At 39.8% G+C, this 16,244-nt stretch overlaps 1 protein-coding gene across 2 annotated transcripts in view; it reads left to right on the top strand.

The window, feature by feature from the left end:
* Positions 1-2,587: 2,587 nt before the first annotated feature.
* The window catches only part of MBD2 (methyl-CpG binding domain protein 2), a 73,461-nt gene continuing 59,804 nt past the window's right edge, over positions 2,588-16,244 (top strand). The window contains exon 1 of one of the 2 annotated variants that reach the window (XM_070627605.1): positions 2,588-3,253. In XM_070627605.1, the coding sequence (XP_070483706.1) occupies positions 2,715-3,253 (539 nt within the window). In that variant the 5' untranslated portion in view covers positions 2,588-2,714. The remainder of the gene's footprint in view (positions 3,254-16,244) is intronic. The other variant, XM_008514657.2, reaches the window with a different exon arrangement.

The following is a 16,244-nucleotide window of genomic DNA, read 5'->3' as shown; positions in this document are numbered from 1 at the left end:
TTCCAACATATAAATCCTTCTTTTATTGAATATCTTATCATACCCAAAAATTCAAATGCAGGTTACACATTTGTCCATAAAATATAAAGATCTTAAAAACAGCCATTATCTCCCAACAGTTCTTTTATGTTCCATTCCCTGAATTTATTCTATTTTTCATAACAAAAATTCAAACTAACGCCTATTATTCTTGAAAATGATGCTTTCTTTAATGGCTTAACCTCAGCTTTACCTGGTCAACAATACAGGGAAAAACCTTTTAAAGAAGGGATAGTCTTCCAGGGTGACAGGTGGTGTTTCAGCACCTGCTTCTACACCTGGGAGGCTGAGAGTAGAGGTGGTTAAATCTCTATTGTGTATTTAATAGACCAGATTTCATACTTAATTTTCTCTTCTTGTTGTCTTTCCCTTTGTCCATAAGATGAAACCAGCAAAAGCTTTTCCAATGAAAGAGAAAGAAACCTGGAAAATTTGGTCACAACTTTACTGCCTGAGAAAAGCAATGTTGCTATTCTTCTTTGAGGAATGATATAAAATGCGTTTTTTTCAGAATTATAAAAGCTTTCGTATTTGTCCAGTATTTTAAGAGAAATAAAGGGATCTATCTCTTAGTTCTCAATACTTTTAGGGTCTCAATCTAGTCCCTTTGAGAATTTAACCTGCTTCCTTAGTCAGACTGTTTTCTTCTTTTAGTGGGAGAATAAATAAATGTTTTTTTTTGTACTCTGCTTTATGGTATCACAGCAGAAAAATTCAAGTGTGACCAAAAGAGCTTTCAAAATGCCTAAATGAGATTTTTCTTAATTGAGGGAACATTAAACTATATCTATTGGGATTTAGAAAATGGAATCTGATTGTAGCAAATTACCTTAAATTCATAGTGACTTATTCCTTTAAATTGGCTTTTATATCCATTATATCAATTGATCTAATGCCTTGTTAGACACAGCATGGAAAGGTAAAACTTTCCAAAAGTATATCTTTTCCCATCTGTTGTCTCAACTACCATTTCTACTGAGATTTTTGCTCATGTTTATCCTTTACTTTTAACTAGGCGTGAAAATAAAAGTCCTTCCTCTTGCAGAGTGTTTGCCATCCAAACTTTGACCTCATTTTTCTCTGACTTTTAGTCCTTCACCTGAGCCTTAACTGTAGCTCTTCCTTAAGATTCAGTTCTTGGTCCTCGTTCTTTTATTTTTTTATTATTGTTTTTTGCCATGCATGGTCTTCCTTGGAGATCTTATTTATTTGCAGGGTTTCCTTCAGTTGTCACTTTCACAAGGTGACTTCTAAAAGCATGTCTGCAGAACAGACCTCTCTCCTGAGGACTTGATTTGAATTTCCAACACTTTGCTGGATACATTTCTAGATAGATTTCCTGGAGGAAGCTATAACTTAGTGTATCTCAAATCTCAAGAGCGTTAAAAAAAAGTCTAAGGTCAGACTCAGAGACAGACAAGTTTGTGTGTGTGAGTTAGTGTTTGCCTTCACGCATTTCCAAAGCAAATCATATAAATTTTGATTTTCCATGATTTCATATTAATAACTTTTTTCTCTACACATTAAACTTGGCCCTCAACTTCTAGGTCCTATGTATACAAAAACGGAAGATAGTTTATCATCAATCTGATAAAATGTGCATTACATTTTTCAGTCTTCAAAACATTTCATAATATACCATCTTGAATTTTGATAGCACATTTCTATAATGTTAGGCAACATATAGAAAATGTGCTTCTTTAATATTTAATCAGTTTTCTTAATCAATTTGGCATTATTCTTTAAAATCACTCCTGAATGAGTTGGCAGATCCAAATGAATTCCACACACATTCCTAAAGGCTTGTGACAGTGGGTTAAGTTGGTCTTTCAACATAAGGGAGTATTTACCAAGTCAAAGGCCATTGATATTTGTCGATGGCCATGAGACAAGAAAGTCCAAATTAAGAAAACATCCTAAGAAATTTGGTAAATTCTGGTGGATTCAGCAATTCTGGTCATTTTAAGGAGAATTTAGAGGTAAACGCTGTAGAACTGGAGGGAATGTTGCAAGTTACCATTTCCCTTCCTATAGCTTTACTGAGCTCCAGGAGGATAATCAATCCACAGTCCTAAGGCCCAGAAGCCGGACTCTGGAGGATAGTGATACCCGCTACTGGGACACTTTGACTCACTTCTTCAATCTGAGCTCCCTTGGCACGCTTTGGCGCAGAGAGGCCGGAAAGGGGGTGTTTATGATCCCATTAAATGAATAGTCGGATTAGTGAATATAAAATATGGAAATATTTTGTTTCTTGTTCATTAATTGGGAAGCAAACAGAGAAAACCACATAGTGGGGGACGGTAACTCTATTTGAAACAAAGTAAAACCAGTCCCTCTGACATTCGCCACAACCGACTCAGGGTCCCAGTCGCCTTCCGGGTTCTGCGCGCCCCGTGGGGGCGGGGGCCGGAAGGGCGCGGCCCGGGCCGGAGCGGGTGGGGCCGGGGGCGTGTTCTAGAGGAGGCGGAGACAAGATGGCCGCCCAGAGCGCTTGGAGGACCTAAGAGGCGGTGGCCGGGGCCACGCCCCGGGCGGGAGGGCCGCTCTGTGCGCGCCCGCTCTATGATGCTTGCGCGCGTCCCCCGCGCGCCGCGCTGCGGGCGGGGCGGGTCTCCGGGATTCCAAGGGCTCGGTTACGGAAGAAGCGCAGCGCCGGCTGGGGAGGGGGCTGGATGCGCGCGCACCCGGGGGGAGGCCGCTGCTGCCCGGAGCAGGAGGAGGGGGAGAGCGCGGCGGGCGGCAGCGGCGCTGGCGGCGACTCCGCCATAGAGCAGGGGGGCCAGGGCAGCGCGCTCGCCCCGTCCCCGGTGAGCAGCGTGCGCAGGGAAGGCGCTCGGGGCGGCGGCCGTGGCCGGGGGCGGTGGAAGCAGGCGGGCCGGGGCGGCGGCGTCTGTGGCCGTGGCCGGGGCCGGGGCCGTGGCCGGGGACGGGGCCGGGGCCGGGGCCGGGGCCGCGGCCGTCCCCCGAGCGGCGGCAGCGGCCTTGGCGGCGACGGCGGCGGCTGCGGCGGCAGCAGCGGTGGCGGCGGCGCCCCCCGGCGGGAGCCGGTCCCTTTCCCGTCGGGGAGCGCGGGGCCGGGGCCCAGGGGACCCCGGGCCACGGAGAGCGGGAAGAGGATGGACTGCCCGGCCCTCCCCCCCGGATGGAAGAAGGAGGAAGTGATCCGAAAATCTGGGCTCAGTGCCGGCAAGAGCGATGTCTACTACTTCAGGTACCGCCCTGGGGGCGGGGAGGGGGCAACGGGGTCAGGCCGGGGTCAGGGGTCAAGAGGTGACCTGGGCAGGGGATGTCAAGATGAGAGCAGGGGCCCAAGGGAAGTGGTAAAGACAGGCTGGCCCTGTAGTAGAAGGTGCCTGAGACCTTGGGTGAGAGTTGACCCCAGGGCAGTGACAGGCACAGTGTCTGAATGGTGAGAGCCCAGAGGAGAGCGTCTTATGTTGAAGGTGTTGGCGAAAATGGTTTGCCAAGAAAGGGTTACTCTGGCAGGGCTGATTAGTCCACTGAAGGGTTAAAAGAAGGTGTAATTCATCGAAGCTATAAAACCCAGTCACTGTTGGCATCTGTCCCAGCCTGTCCCAGATTCATCATCACAAGAGTGTTTAATCATGCACATGTGGAAGAATTAGCAATCTATGGTAACAAAGTTTCAGTTACTTTGTGGCATCCAGGAAAGTTTCATATAAAGTAGCCATTTGGAATGCCTGAAGTTTCTTGAAACTCTCTTGGTGTTGCAGAACTTACTCTCTTGAAAACTGAAACACTAAATAAGTTGTTAGACTTATAAACCACAGTTTGTCCCCCAGGGGACATTTGGCAATGTCTGGGGATATTTTTGGTTGTCACACCTTGGAAGGGGGTGCTACTGGCATCTACTGGGTAGAGGTGAGGGATGCTGCTAAGTATTCCGCAATAACACAGGACAGTCCCCGCAACAAAGAATTATCTGGCCCAAAATGTCACCAGTGCTGAGGTTGAGAAATCTTGGTCTAAATGATTCACGGTTTTCAGCTTGATGTGGTCTTGCAGTCTTGTGATCATGCTGTCCGTCTCATTAGTTTGGATGACCCAGTAAGCTCAGGAGAGCATCTGAGGCTTTTGATATCAGTGAAATTTTCTTATCGACAAATTTACTAGCTTTTCTTATAAATCATTCTATTTATAGAAGAGAATATAAATATGTGTTATATTCAGTGGCTTGGAGGGCCGAATCACTTTTCAGGGAATTTATTTGGGTGTTAGAGACAGTTGTTGTCAGCCATGTAGCCACTGGAATAAGGTTATGAAGGATTTCCTTTCTTCCAACATCAAGTAGGTTATTAATACATTACCTCTGGAAAATGTGTTTGTATGTATATGTATACACACAGCACAGTGTTTATGAATTGAGAATACTCTTTAATAGATCTAAAAGGTTAAAAAGTATACATACGTGTGTATGTGTACATACATGCATACATATGCACATACAAGAATATGATCACTAATGGTCTAACATGTAAATATGAACGTATTCCTGATGGTTGCTTAAGTATATGGATGAGTAGTTTCAGTAAACTGATTTCACTTTTTCAAGTAAAAAAATAAAATGAAAGTGGTGTTCGTTAGAACTTATTTTATCTCTTGATCTGAGACCGCTCAGCTTGAAATCTTAAATGATAAAATGAAAAACTTATGTTAAGCATACAAAGGTGGTTATCTTGTTTTCTGTTTCCTCATCCTTAAATTTACTTCAGTGATGCTAAGAAAGTTATTGTGGAACAAATGGTTCCTCCTCTCAAGTTCACTTCTGTTATTGCTATTCACAGTTCATTTTGCATATTTTTTAATGAACAGCTCCTGTTTTCTCAGGTGTATGCATAACCTTTTTCTGTTTACTCTGTATTGATGTCTTATAGGGAGTTACATTTGATAGGAATATTCTGTGTCTGGGATTGAACTCCTTGAGGAATAGGTGACTAGTGTATTCTCAGTAGAGCATCTTAAACATTGAGTTTCACTCCTTATGGCATTTCTCCTGGGGTATGTTTTGTTTGGTTTTGAGGTGACGTATTTCTTCAAACTAACTTCGTAATTGCAAAGCTTTTTTTTTGTTGCTTTCTTTGCGATAGCTGGAATAGTTGTTTCAAAAAGACAGATTGCTGTGGGACTCATTCTGATTTGTGGTCACTTACTGTTTTTTTGAATGCATTGTAATTTCTTTTGATGTCAACTTTTTTATGCAAACTCAATAGATATTTTGTGGTAGAGAAACTGATAGAATCAATTTAAAACAAACTTTCTAAACAAATTCTTCAGACAAATCACAACAGTATAGTGATAATTACTCTCTAAAATTAGTCTTTTTATGAGACAGTGCAACATCGTTTGCTTTTTACTTGTTTATGTAAAATGAAAGGACACATAGAACAGATTTGTGCCACATGTGCTTAATTCAGGGCTGGAAGGATGTTGTATGTTGTTTGTGGACTACCTATAAAGTGTTAGTTGCTATCCAGTGTTGATTTCCTTCTGAGAGGTTACATGCTGAGGCAGGAGGACACATGTAGCATGATGTGATACTTGTGATACAGCAGTTACTCTGACTTTGACTTTTGTTTTCAGTGATGAATGATGGAGGTCACCTACCCGTAGTAAAGGTGAACACGTTATTTTTCGATCTGCAGTGTCACTGCTTTGCATATTAGCATCCCGAAATATGCCCCACCCGTTAAAAACCACTAGCTCACAAAACACCAGCCATATCTGTTAATAGATGGGTGAAGAGTTGACTCTCCTTTTGGTAATGTGAACACCTGCACCCGGTTGTTCACACGATTCTAATAACGCTAACTCCTGAATTAGCCTGCCCCTGGGGAGATTAGTTTAAATAAATCTGTGTCTGTTAACGTAGGGTGTGTCTTACACTTATTAATTGGACTTAAATTAAGCTCATGGAGAAAGCCTCAAATTTTGGTAGAATGGTATTTTGACTGTTTCCTGAGACTGCCAAGTTCTAATAGGAAGGCGTGCCTCTGGTTGCCAGTTAAACAATATAATTATGCCTTCTGTCAGGATTACTGATAGTATTGTGGCAGTTCTTATATTATTGTCTAAAGTTTGTTTTTAGAAAGGGTGTGGCTTGGTAAAGTACTAGATCCATTGGTATAGTTTCTGAAAAAGTTTGTTGGCATCATATGAATCTATTATTTGAACAGTAATTTTCTAACTAGTCTACTTCACTCCTGTCATTTCCAGTTTTTAGTTCCCTTCACTTGCAGATTGATATTTTTGAAGTATTATTTTCCTCTACACAGGAACCTTTTGTAGCTATTGCGTGCCTTTTGTTTTTTTTATCAACTCTAAACTTGTTGGGTTCTAGACTTTTGGTTGTAACTGGACTAAAGACCTGGGAGTCATACTAACCTTTTACTGCTGCTGCCATAAAATATCATCTGGTTGGATATTGGAAACAGAATAGTAAACAGTTTTAACTCTTTCATCAAAATTATGATGCATTGGTACCTGATGATTTCTCTGGAAAAAAAAGATAAAATGGAACCAGAGAACAATTAAAATAAAGGGAGCAGGTGCATGAAAAGAGACTAAAAAGATTTCACCTTGATCTAGAAAGAAGACTCAGAGGCAATATAATGGAGGTCTAGAAAATCCAGAATCATGAGTGATATGGTAAAAGCAGGAGTCTCTAGGGAAGGCAGCAGAGGACAGGGGTTAAGAGGTCTGGAGTTGGTATTCTGACTCTGCACTTACCAGTGGTGCAGCCTGAGCATGTTGCTTATACTTCCCAGTGCTGTGCTTTCCCCATTTGTAAAGTGGATATGATTGTACCTGTACCTCATAGTGTTATAAGGATTCAGTTCCAGAACAGTAAAATAAATACCTAGATCTCTTGAAGCTTTATATTTTTAAAGACTAATTAAGAAAAACAATTCGTGAAATAACGCAAGTTGTTATGGGCTGAACATATAAATAGGTTTTAAAAAACGTATAGGGGGCTGGCCCGGTGGCATAGTGGTGAAGTTCAGGTGCTCTGCTTTGGCACTCCAGGGTTCATGGGTTTGGATCCTGGGCGTGGACCTTCACGTCACGCATCAAGCTATGTTGTGGCAGTGTCCCATGTACTAAATAGAAGAAGATTGGGAACAGATGTTAGCTCAGGGCCAGTCTTCCTCACCAAAAAACAAACAAAGAAAACATAGGTATATCCCATTATCCCATTTGTTACTAAGGGCTGGTATGGTGCCTTGAGGGCATGGATTCTGAATCACTGAGGATGCCAAAGGTCAACCAGACCTGTTCTCTCCCCCGCCTTTTTTTTTGTCTTAAAAAAAACAGACTCTCACATGTAGTCTTGTGGGAAAAAACTAGCTGAAGGGACCAGCGGAGAGATCCATTGTCACAGTTCTTAAATATTAAAATCTCTTTGGCTTCAGTAAACTGGCCTTCCCCTAAATTTTTCTTTCTGGTCATCTCTGTGTTGTTAAACCTGTCCCCTGTTTTACTTTCATGTTCATTTCCTTAGAACCTGTGGCTTTCTCACATACCTGTCTTCCTTCCCCCTAGGCACAGTGCTGAACACACGGATGCTAAATTTGTGTTTACCGATTGATATGACACTTAAAATTTTGTCAAACAAGTCTTAAATGACTTCTTAGGTGTTGCTTTGTATTACCTGTGGTGTTGTGCTGGGATCAAATTGGTTGAGATATTTTATTAAATCCAAACATTTTCACGTTTCTGACTTTCATCATTAATGCTGAGGGTCTTATAGAACGAAGAAAGCTTTTATCTTTTTGAATGTTAGAGATATAGCAAAGTGGCAAATAAGATGGGTGCATATCAGAGATATGTTAAAAATATAGGTATTTATATATATATCAAGATGAAAATATAGAAAAACATCTCGGTGCTCATAGTGCACAGACACAAGTAAGAAATCAACGTTTGAATTTTGTTGACTGTATAGTATATAGTATGGGATCTTTTGTGCCTTTATGCTATGTGTATTCTATGTTACAGCTCTCATAATTTTGGCAGCTGTTAGTATTATTTTGCTAAATGCTTTACATGTATTACCTTATTGGATCCTTATAACCCTATAAACCATGGGTACAATTATCTCCATTTAATAAACAGGGAGTTAGGACAGGGATGTTAAATAAGACATTAGAATCCTGATGCAGGTGGCTTAACCCGGGAACTCTTAACCACCCTGCTCCGCTGCCTCAAATAGAGATCCTTACTGTATTCTCAAATATTGCAGCATCTCATGCCTGATCTACTATGTTGAGCTTGGTGTGCCACTGGGATAATGTAATTGTTCACTATTATGCTTGCATCCTGAAGTTGACAAAAGGTAAATTTTCAATCCTATTTCGTAGTGAAGCCATTGTACCAAAAGATGATCTTCCAGCTCTATGTAATATTTGAGGAAAAGTTGAAAAACTGTGGTAAGTTAACATAATTAAAGCAGTTTTATTCTAGGTAATAGAAGTGATCATTTTGTTTAGAAATGTTTACCCCTTCTTTGCCCCCCCCCCCTTTGCTACATGTTTAATGTATGATTGACCCTTTTGTTTCTCAGATATTCAGATAGGCAACACGTTCCCCAAGGTGCGAGCTTAGGTCGTCTTCATTTTGAAAGCTTTCACTTAAATTAGAAGAAATCAAATTGTAACTTGCAGGCTAAATGTAGCTTATGAGATAGTTTTAGGTGGTTCCTGCAGAAAGCTCAGATGCTTCTTTCAGAGTTGAGATAGAGTTGAAATGGTACCCTACAGACCACTTTAAAAAAAAAAAATCTCTAGTTGGAGAGAGGAAAGAAATGCAGTATTTATTAGATGCTTATTGCATAATTGAACGTTTGACTTGCTTTTAGTCTTTTTTCTTGTTATTGCCTGATTGAAGCCTGGATCCAGAAACAAAAGATGTCTAGGTATGGTGAAAATTGTGCCCTGGTTGGTAATTCTCCCTCATCTGTACTATCACATCTTTTTGTGACGTGCTAGAGGAATTTTTGTTAAGGTGCAACATTGCCATCTGTTCTGCATCTGATTTTTAGAATCTGACATGCAAAGTCTCACCTGCCAGAACACCCACAATACCTGTAACAGAGGAAATACACAGCCCAAGAGGAACTGATACACATACATGCTAAAAGTAATCTCCAACAGAAATTGATAGATGATTTTTTCAGGTTGCTTTTAAAATTTCATTTGTTGAGATATAGTCATAATTTACTTTTTCATCATTTAGTTTTAATTAATGGAACAGAAGCAGGTGATTTGCAAAGGAGGTGATGCTTTTTTTGTTTTTGTTCTTTTTTAGATTTTATAGTGGGACTAGTAGAAATTAATAACCTTTTAGCCTGTGTTTGAGGTCTTCTCAGACCTGCATGATGAATTAGAAATAAATCATCAACTCTTATTTCATGGATTTACTGTTTGGCTTGGAATATCAATACCCTTGGCAGCTCTTGTTTATTGATCTTTTATTGCTGTTTGCCATTTCCAGTAAGAAATGATTAGGCAAATTATAAAATGAAGTTTTACTTAATTTCATCAGAACTTTTAAAAACTAAAACTTCCCAAGGAAGGAGAATAAAAGTATGAAATAGAATGAAATTTGAATAATATCTGTGGATCATAGGATTTTGCCTCATCTTATTAGAATATGAATTCAGACTCATTTGGGAACTTGGCTACATAAGCTGTATGTGAATATAAATATTAGTAAATATAATTTAAACTTAGATTTTAAAATTGAGTACTTAGCATTTGTCAGGAACAATTATGAATGATTTACAAATGTGAGGAAGAAGAACATCATCTTCTAAAGATATTCTTTTCTGGGGCCGGCCCAATGGTGCAGTGGTTAAGTTCGCACATTCCGCTTCGGTGGCCCAGGGTTCGCCGGTTCAGATCCTGGGTGCGGACATGGCACCGCTTGGCAAGCCATGCTGTGGTAGGCGTCCCACATATAAAGTAGAGGAAGATGGTCACGGATGTTAGCTCAGGGCCAGTCTTCCTCAGCAAAGAAAGGAGGATTGGCAGCAGTTAGCTCAGGGCTAATCTTCCTCCAAAAAAAAAAAAAAGGTAGTCTTTTCCTTGTTCTTTTTATACTGGAAGAATCCATAGATTAAAGCAAGGATGAATGACCTTAAAATTCTTTTTAACATGTATGCAGTGATGTATGCATCTCTTTAAAAAGGCCCCTAGCAGAAATGGGCAACTCCTATGGCATTTTGAGAATACTTCTGTTAACCTTTTCTGTATTTGCTGTGATAGGTAATTGGCAAGTGTTGCTGACCACCAGATTCTGAACCTCCACAAGGGCAGGGCCTGAGTCTGATTCATTTTTGAATCTTCAGTATCCAGCACAGTCCTTGGTATATGGAAGGCTCTTAATAATTGCTTGCTGAATGAAGCAAATGGTTAATACATTTTTCTATTAAGTGATCCAGAAAAACTTCTGGTTAATGCTGGCTGTTAAAGGCCTGCACTATAGAGGCAGTCTTGTGTCCCCTACTCAGTATCACGCCTTGTGCTCTGTCAGGTATCCAAGTATTGAATGGCTCAGTAAGTGTTCTCAGTTTTCCTTAAACTTATATGTGTTTAGTGTTGGTGTATACATTATATATAGATTTTTAGACCTAAGGGGGTCTACAGAACTTTTGATTCCATTTTTAATGTTTAAAAAAATCCTTTTATCCTGTGCTTTAAAAAAGCACCATCAAAAATTGCTTTTGTATCATCTTGGAAGGATAATATGTTTCTACCTACTTTTAACAAATGAATTATTTCTTTGTACTATAACTGTGAAGCTGTTTGTCAAAGTATCTTGGTCGGAAGTAGTCTACAATAAAAAATAGTATAAAAATAATATCAACGTGGACATACAAAATACATGTTGCAACTTTTTTCTTTCTTTTTTTTTTTTTTTTTTGAGGAATATTAGGCCTCAGCTAACTGCTGCCAATCCTCCTCTTTTCGCTGAGGAAGACTGGCCCTGAGCTAACATCCATGCCCATCTTCCTCTACTTTAGATGTGGGACGCCTCCCACAGCATGGCATGCCAAGTGGTGCCATGTCTGCACCCGGGATCCGAACTGATGAACCCTGGGCCGCTGAGAAGCAGAACGTGTGCACTTAACTGCTGTGCTACCGGGCTGGCCCTGCAACTTTTTACTATTAGGTTTTACAGTCATAAACTTAACCTGTCAGATTACCATAGCAGTTTCTAAATGTTTTCTCTTTGCTTCTGTACTTATAAGAAAACCAGTAAGTCTGTTCATAGACCACACGTGCATAGCACTGGTTTAGACTAAGAAAGGGGACTTTTGAGTCAGAAGATTGGGACTTGAATTTCGAATCTTGCTTTAGTGTTTTAACTTGGACAGATTTTTAAGCTTCTGTAAGCCTCTGATTCTTCAAATATAAACTGAGAGTAAGAATTCTACCTCATGGAACTTTTTGAGATTAAGTGAAAATACATGTAAGGCATTTGGCATGCAGTAGATTGTCAGTAGATTAATAAAATGTTAGTTTCTTTCTTTTCACTTAATTAAGCAACATAAGTAGACGCGTGTGTTTGTGAATATTGTGAAGCGTCACAATATTTTGCTGTATTTTGAAATGTAATTAGGGCAGACCTTAGGTTATACATGTTCACTGGGGCTTTTAAAATTACTCCATTTTCTCCACTGATTTTAAAGTAACCTGTGCTCACTGTGGAAAATGGGGAAAATATAGGAGAGTATATAAAGAGAAATGACAATCATTATTATATTCCCAAAGAGAATCATTGCTAATATTTTGACACATTGCCTTCCATTCTGTTTTTTGGATATATTTGTCTGTGTGCGTGCATACGTGCATACACACAAGTGTGTATGTGTATATGTTCTTTTACTGTTTTTTTTTCTTCTCCCCAAAGCCCCAGTAGACAGTTGTATATTCTAGTTGTAAGTCCTTCTAGTTCTATGTGAGCTACCACGACAGCGTGGCTCCTGACAGACGAGTGGTATGGTTCCACAACTGGGAACTGAGCCTGGGCCACTGAGGCAGAGTGCACCGAACTTTAACCGCTAGGCCATCGGGCCTGGCTCTTATTCTTTTTCTACTGGAGGAATCCATAGATTAAAGCAAGGGTGAATGTCCTTAAAATTCTTTTTAACGTGTATGCAGTGATGAATGCATCTCTTTAAAAAGGCCTTTCCTGGAGGCTCCTAGCCTTTTTTTTAAAAAAAATATAGTCTGTTTTTTGGGTATACTTCTCTACCTATGTATTTTCTATTATGGAAAAGTTCAAACATATGCCAAAGCAAAAGTGGATAGAAAAGTGTAATGAATCCCCCATGTGCTCATGAGCCAGTTAACAATGATCAATTCCTGCCCAGTCTTGTTTCATCAGTATCCAGCCGCCTCCCCCACCCCCTCCCCACATTATGTTGTGAAATAATTCTCAAGACATATTTAATTTCTGACATTTCCACAGCAAGTGTCCAGTCCCCAATTCAGCTAAAATAACCAGTGTTTTTCCTTTTTGCTCCCTCAGAAACTGAGTGCCTTAAGGCAGTGGGATAAGATTAAGTAGAATTCTGCATTCATTCATTTTTTATTTTTTAGTGGCTCGCCCTGGCTTTTAATTTTTTCTTAACCATGATATAGAGATCACACAGTTTGCCACCAGTAATATATTGTTTGTATGTAATTTTTGTTACATAAATACTAGTTCATGGAATGAGGATGATTGGTACAGAATGTGACTTATACTTAAGGTCTTTTGTACCATTTAAAATTGTGTGATGATTCCTTAAACATTTATCTTGAGGGAGAAGGTGGAATGCTGTCATGTTTTATCAGTAGCTAAATTGTAAATAAATTTTTTTCCTTATTGATACTTTAAAAATAATTCTCCATCCCCACCCCCACCCAAGTGCTAAGAAAATTATTTAATGCTCAGAGTTACTTTCCTAAACTCTTCATATTTTTAAAAAGTACTTTCCAACTTTCAGGGAAAATATTCAGCTTACACATTTATTTATTTATTTATTTATTTTATTGAGTTAATGATGGGTTACAATCTTGTGAAATTTCAGTTGTACATTAATGTTTGTCATTCGTGTTGTAGGTGCACCACTTAACCCTTTGTGCCCACCCCCGACCCCACCTTTCCCCTGGTATCCACTAAACTGTTCTTAGTCCATAATTTTAAATTCCTCATATGAGTGGAGTCATACACAGTTTATCCTTCTCTCTCTGGCTTATTTCACTTAACGTAATTCCCTCAAGGTCCATCCAAGTTATTGCAAATGGAATGATTTTGTTCTGTTTTGCAGCTGAGTAGTATTCCATTGTATATATGTACCACATCTTCTTTATCCATTCGTCTGTTGATGGGCACTTAGGTTGCTTCCATGTCTTGGCTATTGTAAATAATGCTGCAATGAACATTGGGGTGCATAGGACTTTTGGGATTGCTGACTTCAAGCTCTTTGGATAAATACCCAGTAGTGGGATGGCTGGATTGTATGGTAGTTCTACTTTTAATTTTTTGAGGAATCTCCATACTGTTTTCCATATTGGCTGCACCAGTTTGCATTCCCACCAGCAGTGTATGAGGGTTCCTTTTTCTCCACAACCTCTCCAACATTTGTTACTATTAGTTTTAGATATTTTTGTCATTCTAATGGGTGTAAGGTGATATCTTAGTGTAGTTTTGATTTGCATTTCCCTGATGATCAGCGATGATGAGCATCTTTTCATGTGCCTATTGGCCATCTGTATATCTTCTTTGGGGAAATGTCTGTTCATGTCTCCAGCCCATTTTTTGATTGGGTTGTTTGATTTTTTGTTGTTGAGTTGTGAGAGTTCTTTATATATTATGGATATTAAGCCTTTGTCAGATATATGACTTGCAAATATTTTTTCCCATTTAGTGGGTTGTTGTTTTGTTTCAATCCTGTTTTCATTTGCCTTGAAGAAGCTCTTTAGTCTGATGAAGTCCCATTTGTTTATTCTTTCTATTGTTTCCCTTCTCTGAGAAGGCTTGGTGTCCGAGAAGATCCTTTTAATACTGATGTCAAAGAGTGTACTGCCTACGTTTTCTTCCAGAAGCCTTATGGTTTCAGGTCTCACCTTTAGGTCTTTGATTCATTTTGAGTTTATTTTGGTGAATGGTGAAAAAGAATGGTCAATTTTCATTCTTCTACATGTGGCTTTCCAGTTTTCCCAGCACCATTTGTTGAAAAGACTTTCTTTTCTCCATTGTATGCCCTCTCAGCTTGCACACTTATAATGATTATGTTTTAAACATTTTTTTATAGAGATTTTCAACCATATATACAAAAGTAGAGAGAATCATGTAAAAAACTACCAAGTACCCAGGTCAACAATTGTCAATCTGATTTCATCCATACCCCATTCACTACCCCTGGCTCAGCCTTCATTATTTTGAAGCAAATCTGACATCATATCATTTCATTCATAAATAAGCACTTCACCATGCTATTTGTGAAGATATGATTTAAACTTGTGAAAGTTTTATAATGATACAGAGCTCAGTATTTCAAAACTAGAGTAAAAGAGATGCCAACAGGCAGTTCATGATTATTTGCCTGATACAGGCAGTAACTGCTGTAAGGTTCAGAGGGAGGAGACATTCCTATTACTTTGTTCTGTTAAGGCTTGTTGGAGCTATTAGGTGGATTGGTATTTCCGGGCTCTTGGTTGGGGTTAGAGACATGTGTTATGACCAGGTAAAAGATGTGGTTTGCAAAGGGCTGGAGAGGGAAACCATTCAGCCTGTTCAAAATAGAGTGAATAGGGGACTGGCCCTGTGGCCTAGTGGTTAAGTGTGGTGTGCTCCACTTCCATGGCCCAGGTTTGGTTCCCGAGCATGGACCTGCATCACTCATTGGTGGCCATGCTGTGGCAGTGACCCACATACAAAATACAGGAAGACTGGCACAGATGTTAGCTCAGGGGGAATCTTCCTCAGCAAAAAAAAAAAAGAGAAAGTGAATAAACTAATATGGCTGGAGCAAAAGTCACTGGGTAAGAGGAGTGGAAAGTGGGGTTGAAAAAGTTAAGAGGAAGTTAGATGAAAAAGGATCTCAAATGCAGGGCTAAGATGTTTGGCTCCCTTTTGCTCATGAATTAAAGTCCCCTGAAGGCTTTTAAACTGAACTGTGGCCACAGTGGTGTTTTAGGAAGAGCAGTCTGGATAGTTTAGACTGCAGAGAGACTGGCAAATAGAAAATTAGTTAGCCTATCATGGTGATTTAGACCTGAGGTGATGAAAAATGATTTAGGCAGCGGCAATGTAAATGGAAAGGAAGGATGGCTTCAAAGGTGATGATGAAGGAACTGGATTTAGTAACTGATCAGAGATGGAGATGTAGGTAAGAACAGGAGTGAGTACATAGATAAAATCTGCCAGGGACAAACTATGGAGGAGAGCTGAGGGTGGTCCATTTTAGGAAAGGCCTACATTTACAAGAGGGCAGGAGTTAAGGAAGGGGGAGTGGGGAGCTGACTTTGGATAGGTTTTTCTGTGTGTATGTCATGTAGCTTTGAAGCAATGGCATACATTCTTTAAATTAGTTAGTTTGGCAGTTTTCTGATTGTATGTTTTGTGCCTAAGTGCAAAAAGATAATTTTATTTCAGATTTTTAATCTCAGCTAAAATTTGATTTCTGGAGACGATTGTTATGTAAAGTTAGAGAAATCTTTCTTTTTCTTTCAATACTAACTCTCGTAACAGGTAAGCTTTAATATTTAAAGAGGTAGGAAAAAAGTTGATGTCTCTCTCTTTTTTTTTTAATCTCTGTTCGCCTTGGCTTTCTTTCCTTTTTTTTCTTTCTTTTTTTTTTTGTGAGGAAGATTGGCCCTGAGCTAACATCCATTTCCAGTCTTCCTCTTTTTTTAAAAATTCTTTTCCCCAAAGCCCCAGTACGTAGTTATGTACTCTAGTTTCAAGACATTCTAGTTCCTCCATGTGGGATGCCACCACAGCATGACTTGATCAGCAGTGTGTAGGTCTGCGCCTGGGACCTGAACTGGTAAACCCTGGGCCTCAAAGTGGAGCTCATGAACTTAACCACTCGGACATGGGGCCAGCCCCTTATGTTTCTTTATTCTCCAACTATTCCATTGCTGTAGCTTATAGAATTTTTAGTGTGGAGTTTTTTACTATTCCCCAAG

Source organism: Equus przewalskii, chromosome 7 (assembly GCF_037783145.1).
Source record: "Equus przewalskii isolate Varuska chromosome 7, EquPr2, whole genome shotgun sequence".
Lineage (NCBI taxonomy): Eukaryota > Metazoa > Chordata > Mammalia > Perissodactyla > Equidae > Equus > Equus przewalskii.
Note: the sequence above shows the minus strand (reverse complement) of the source record. Positions and strands in the feature narration are given on the sequence as shown.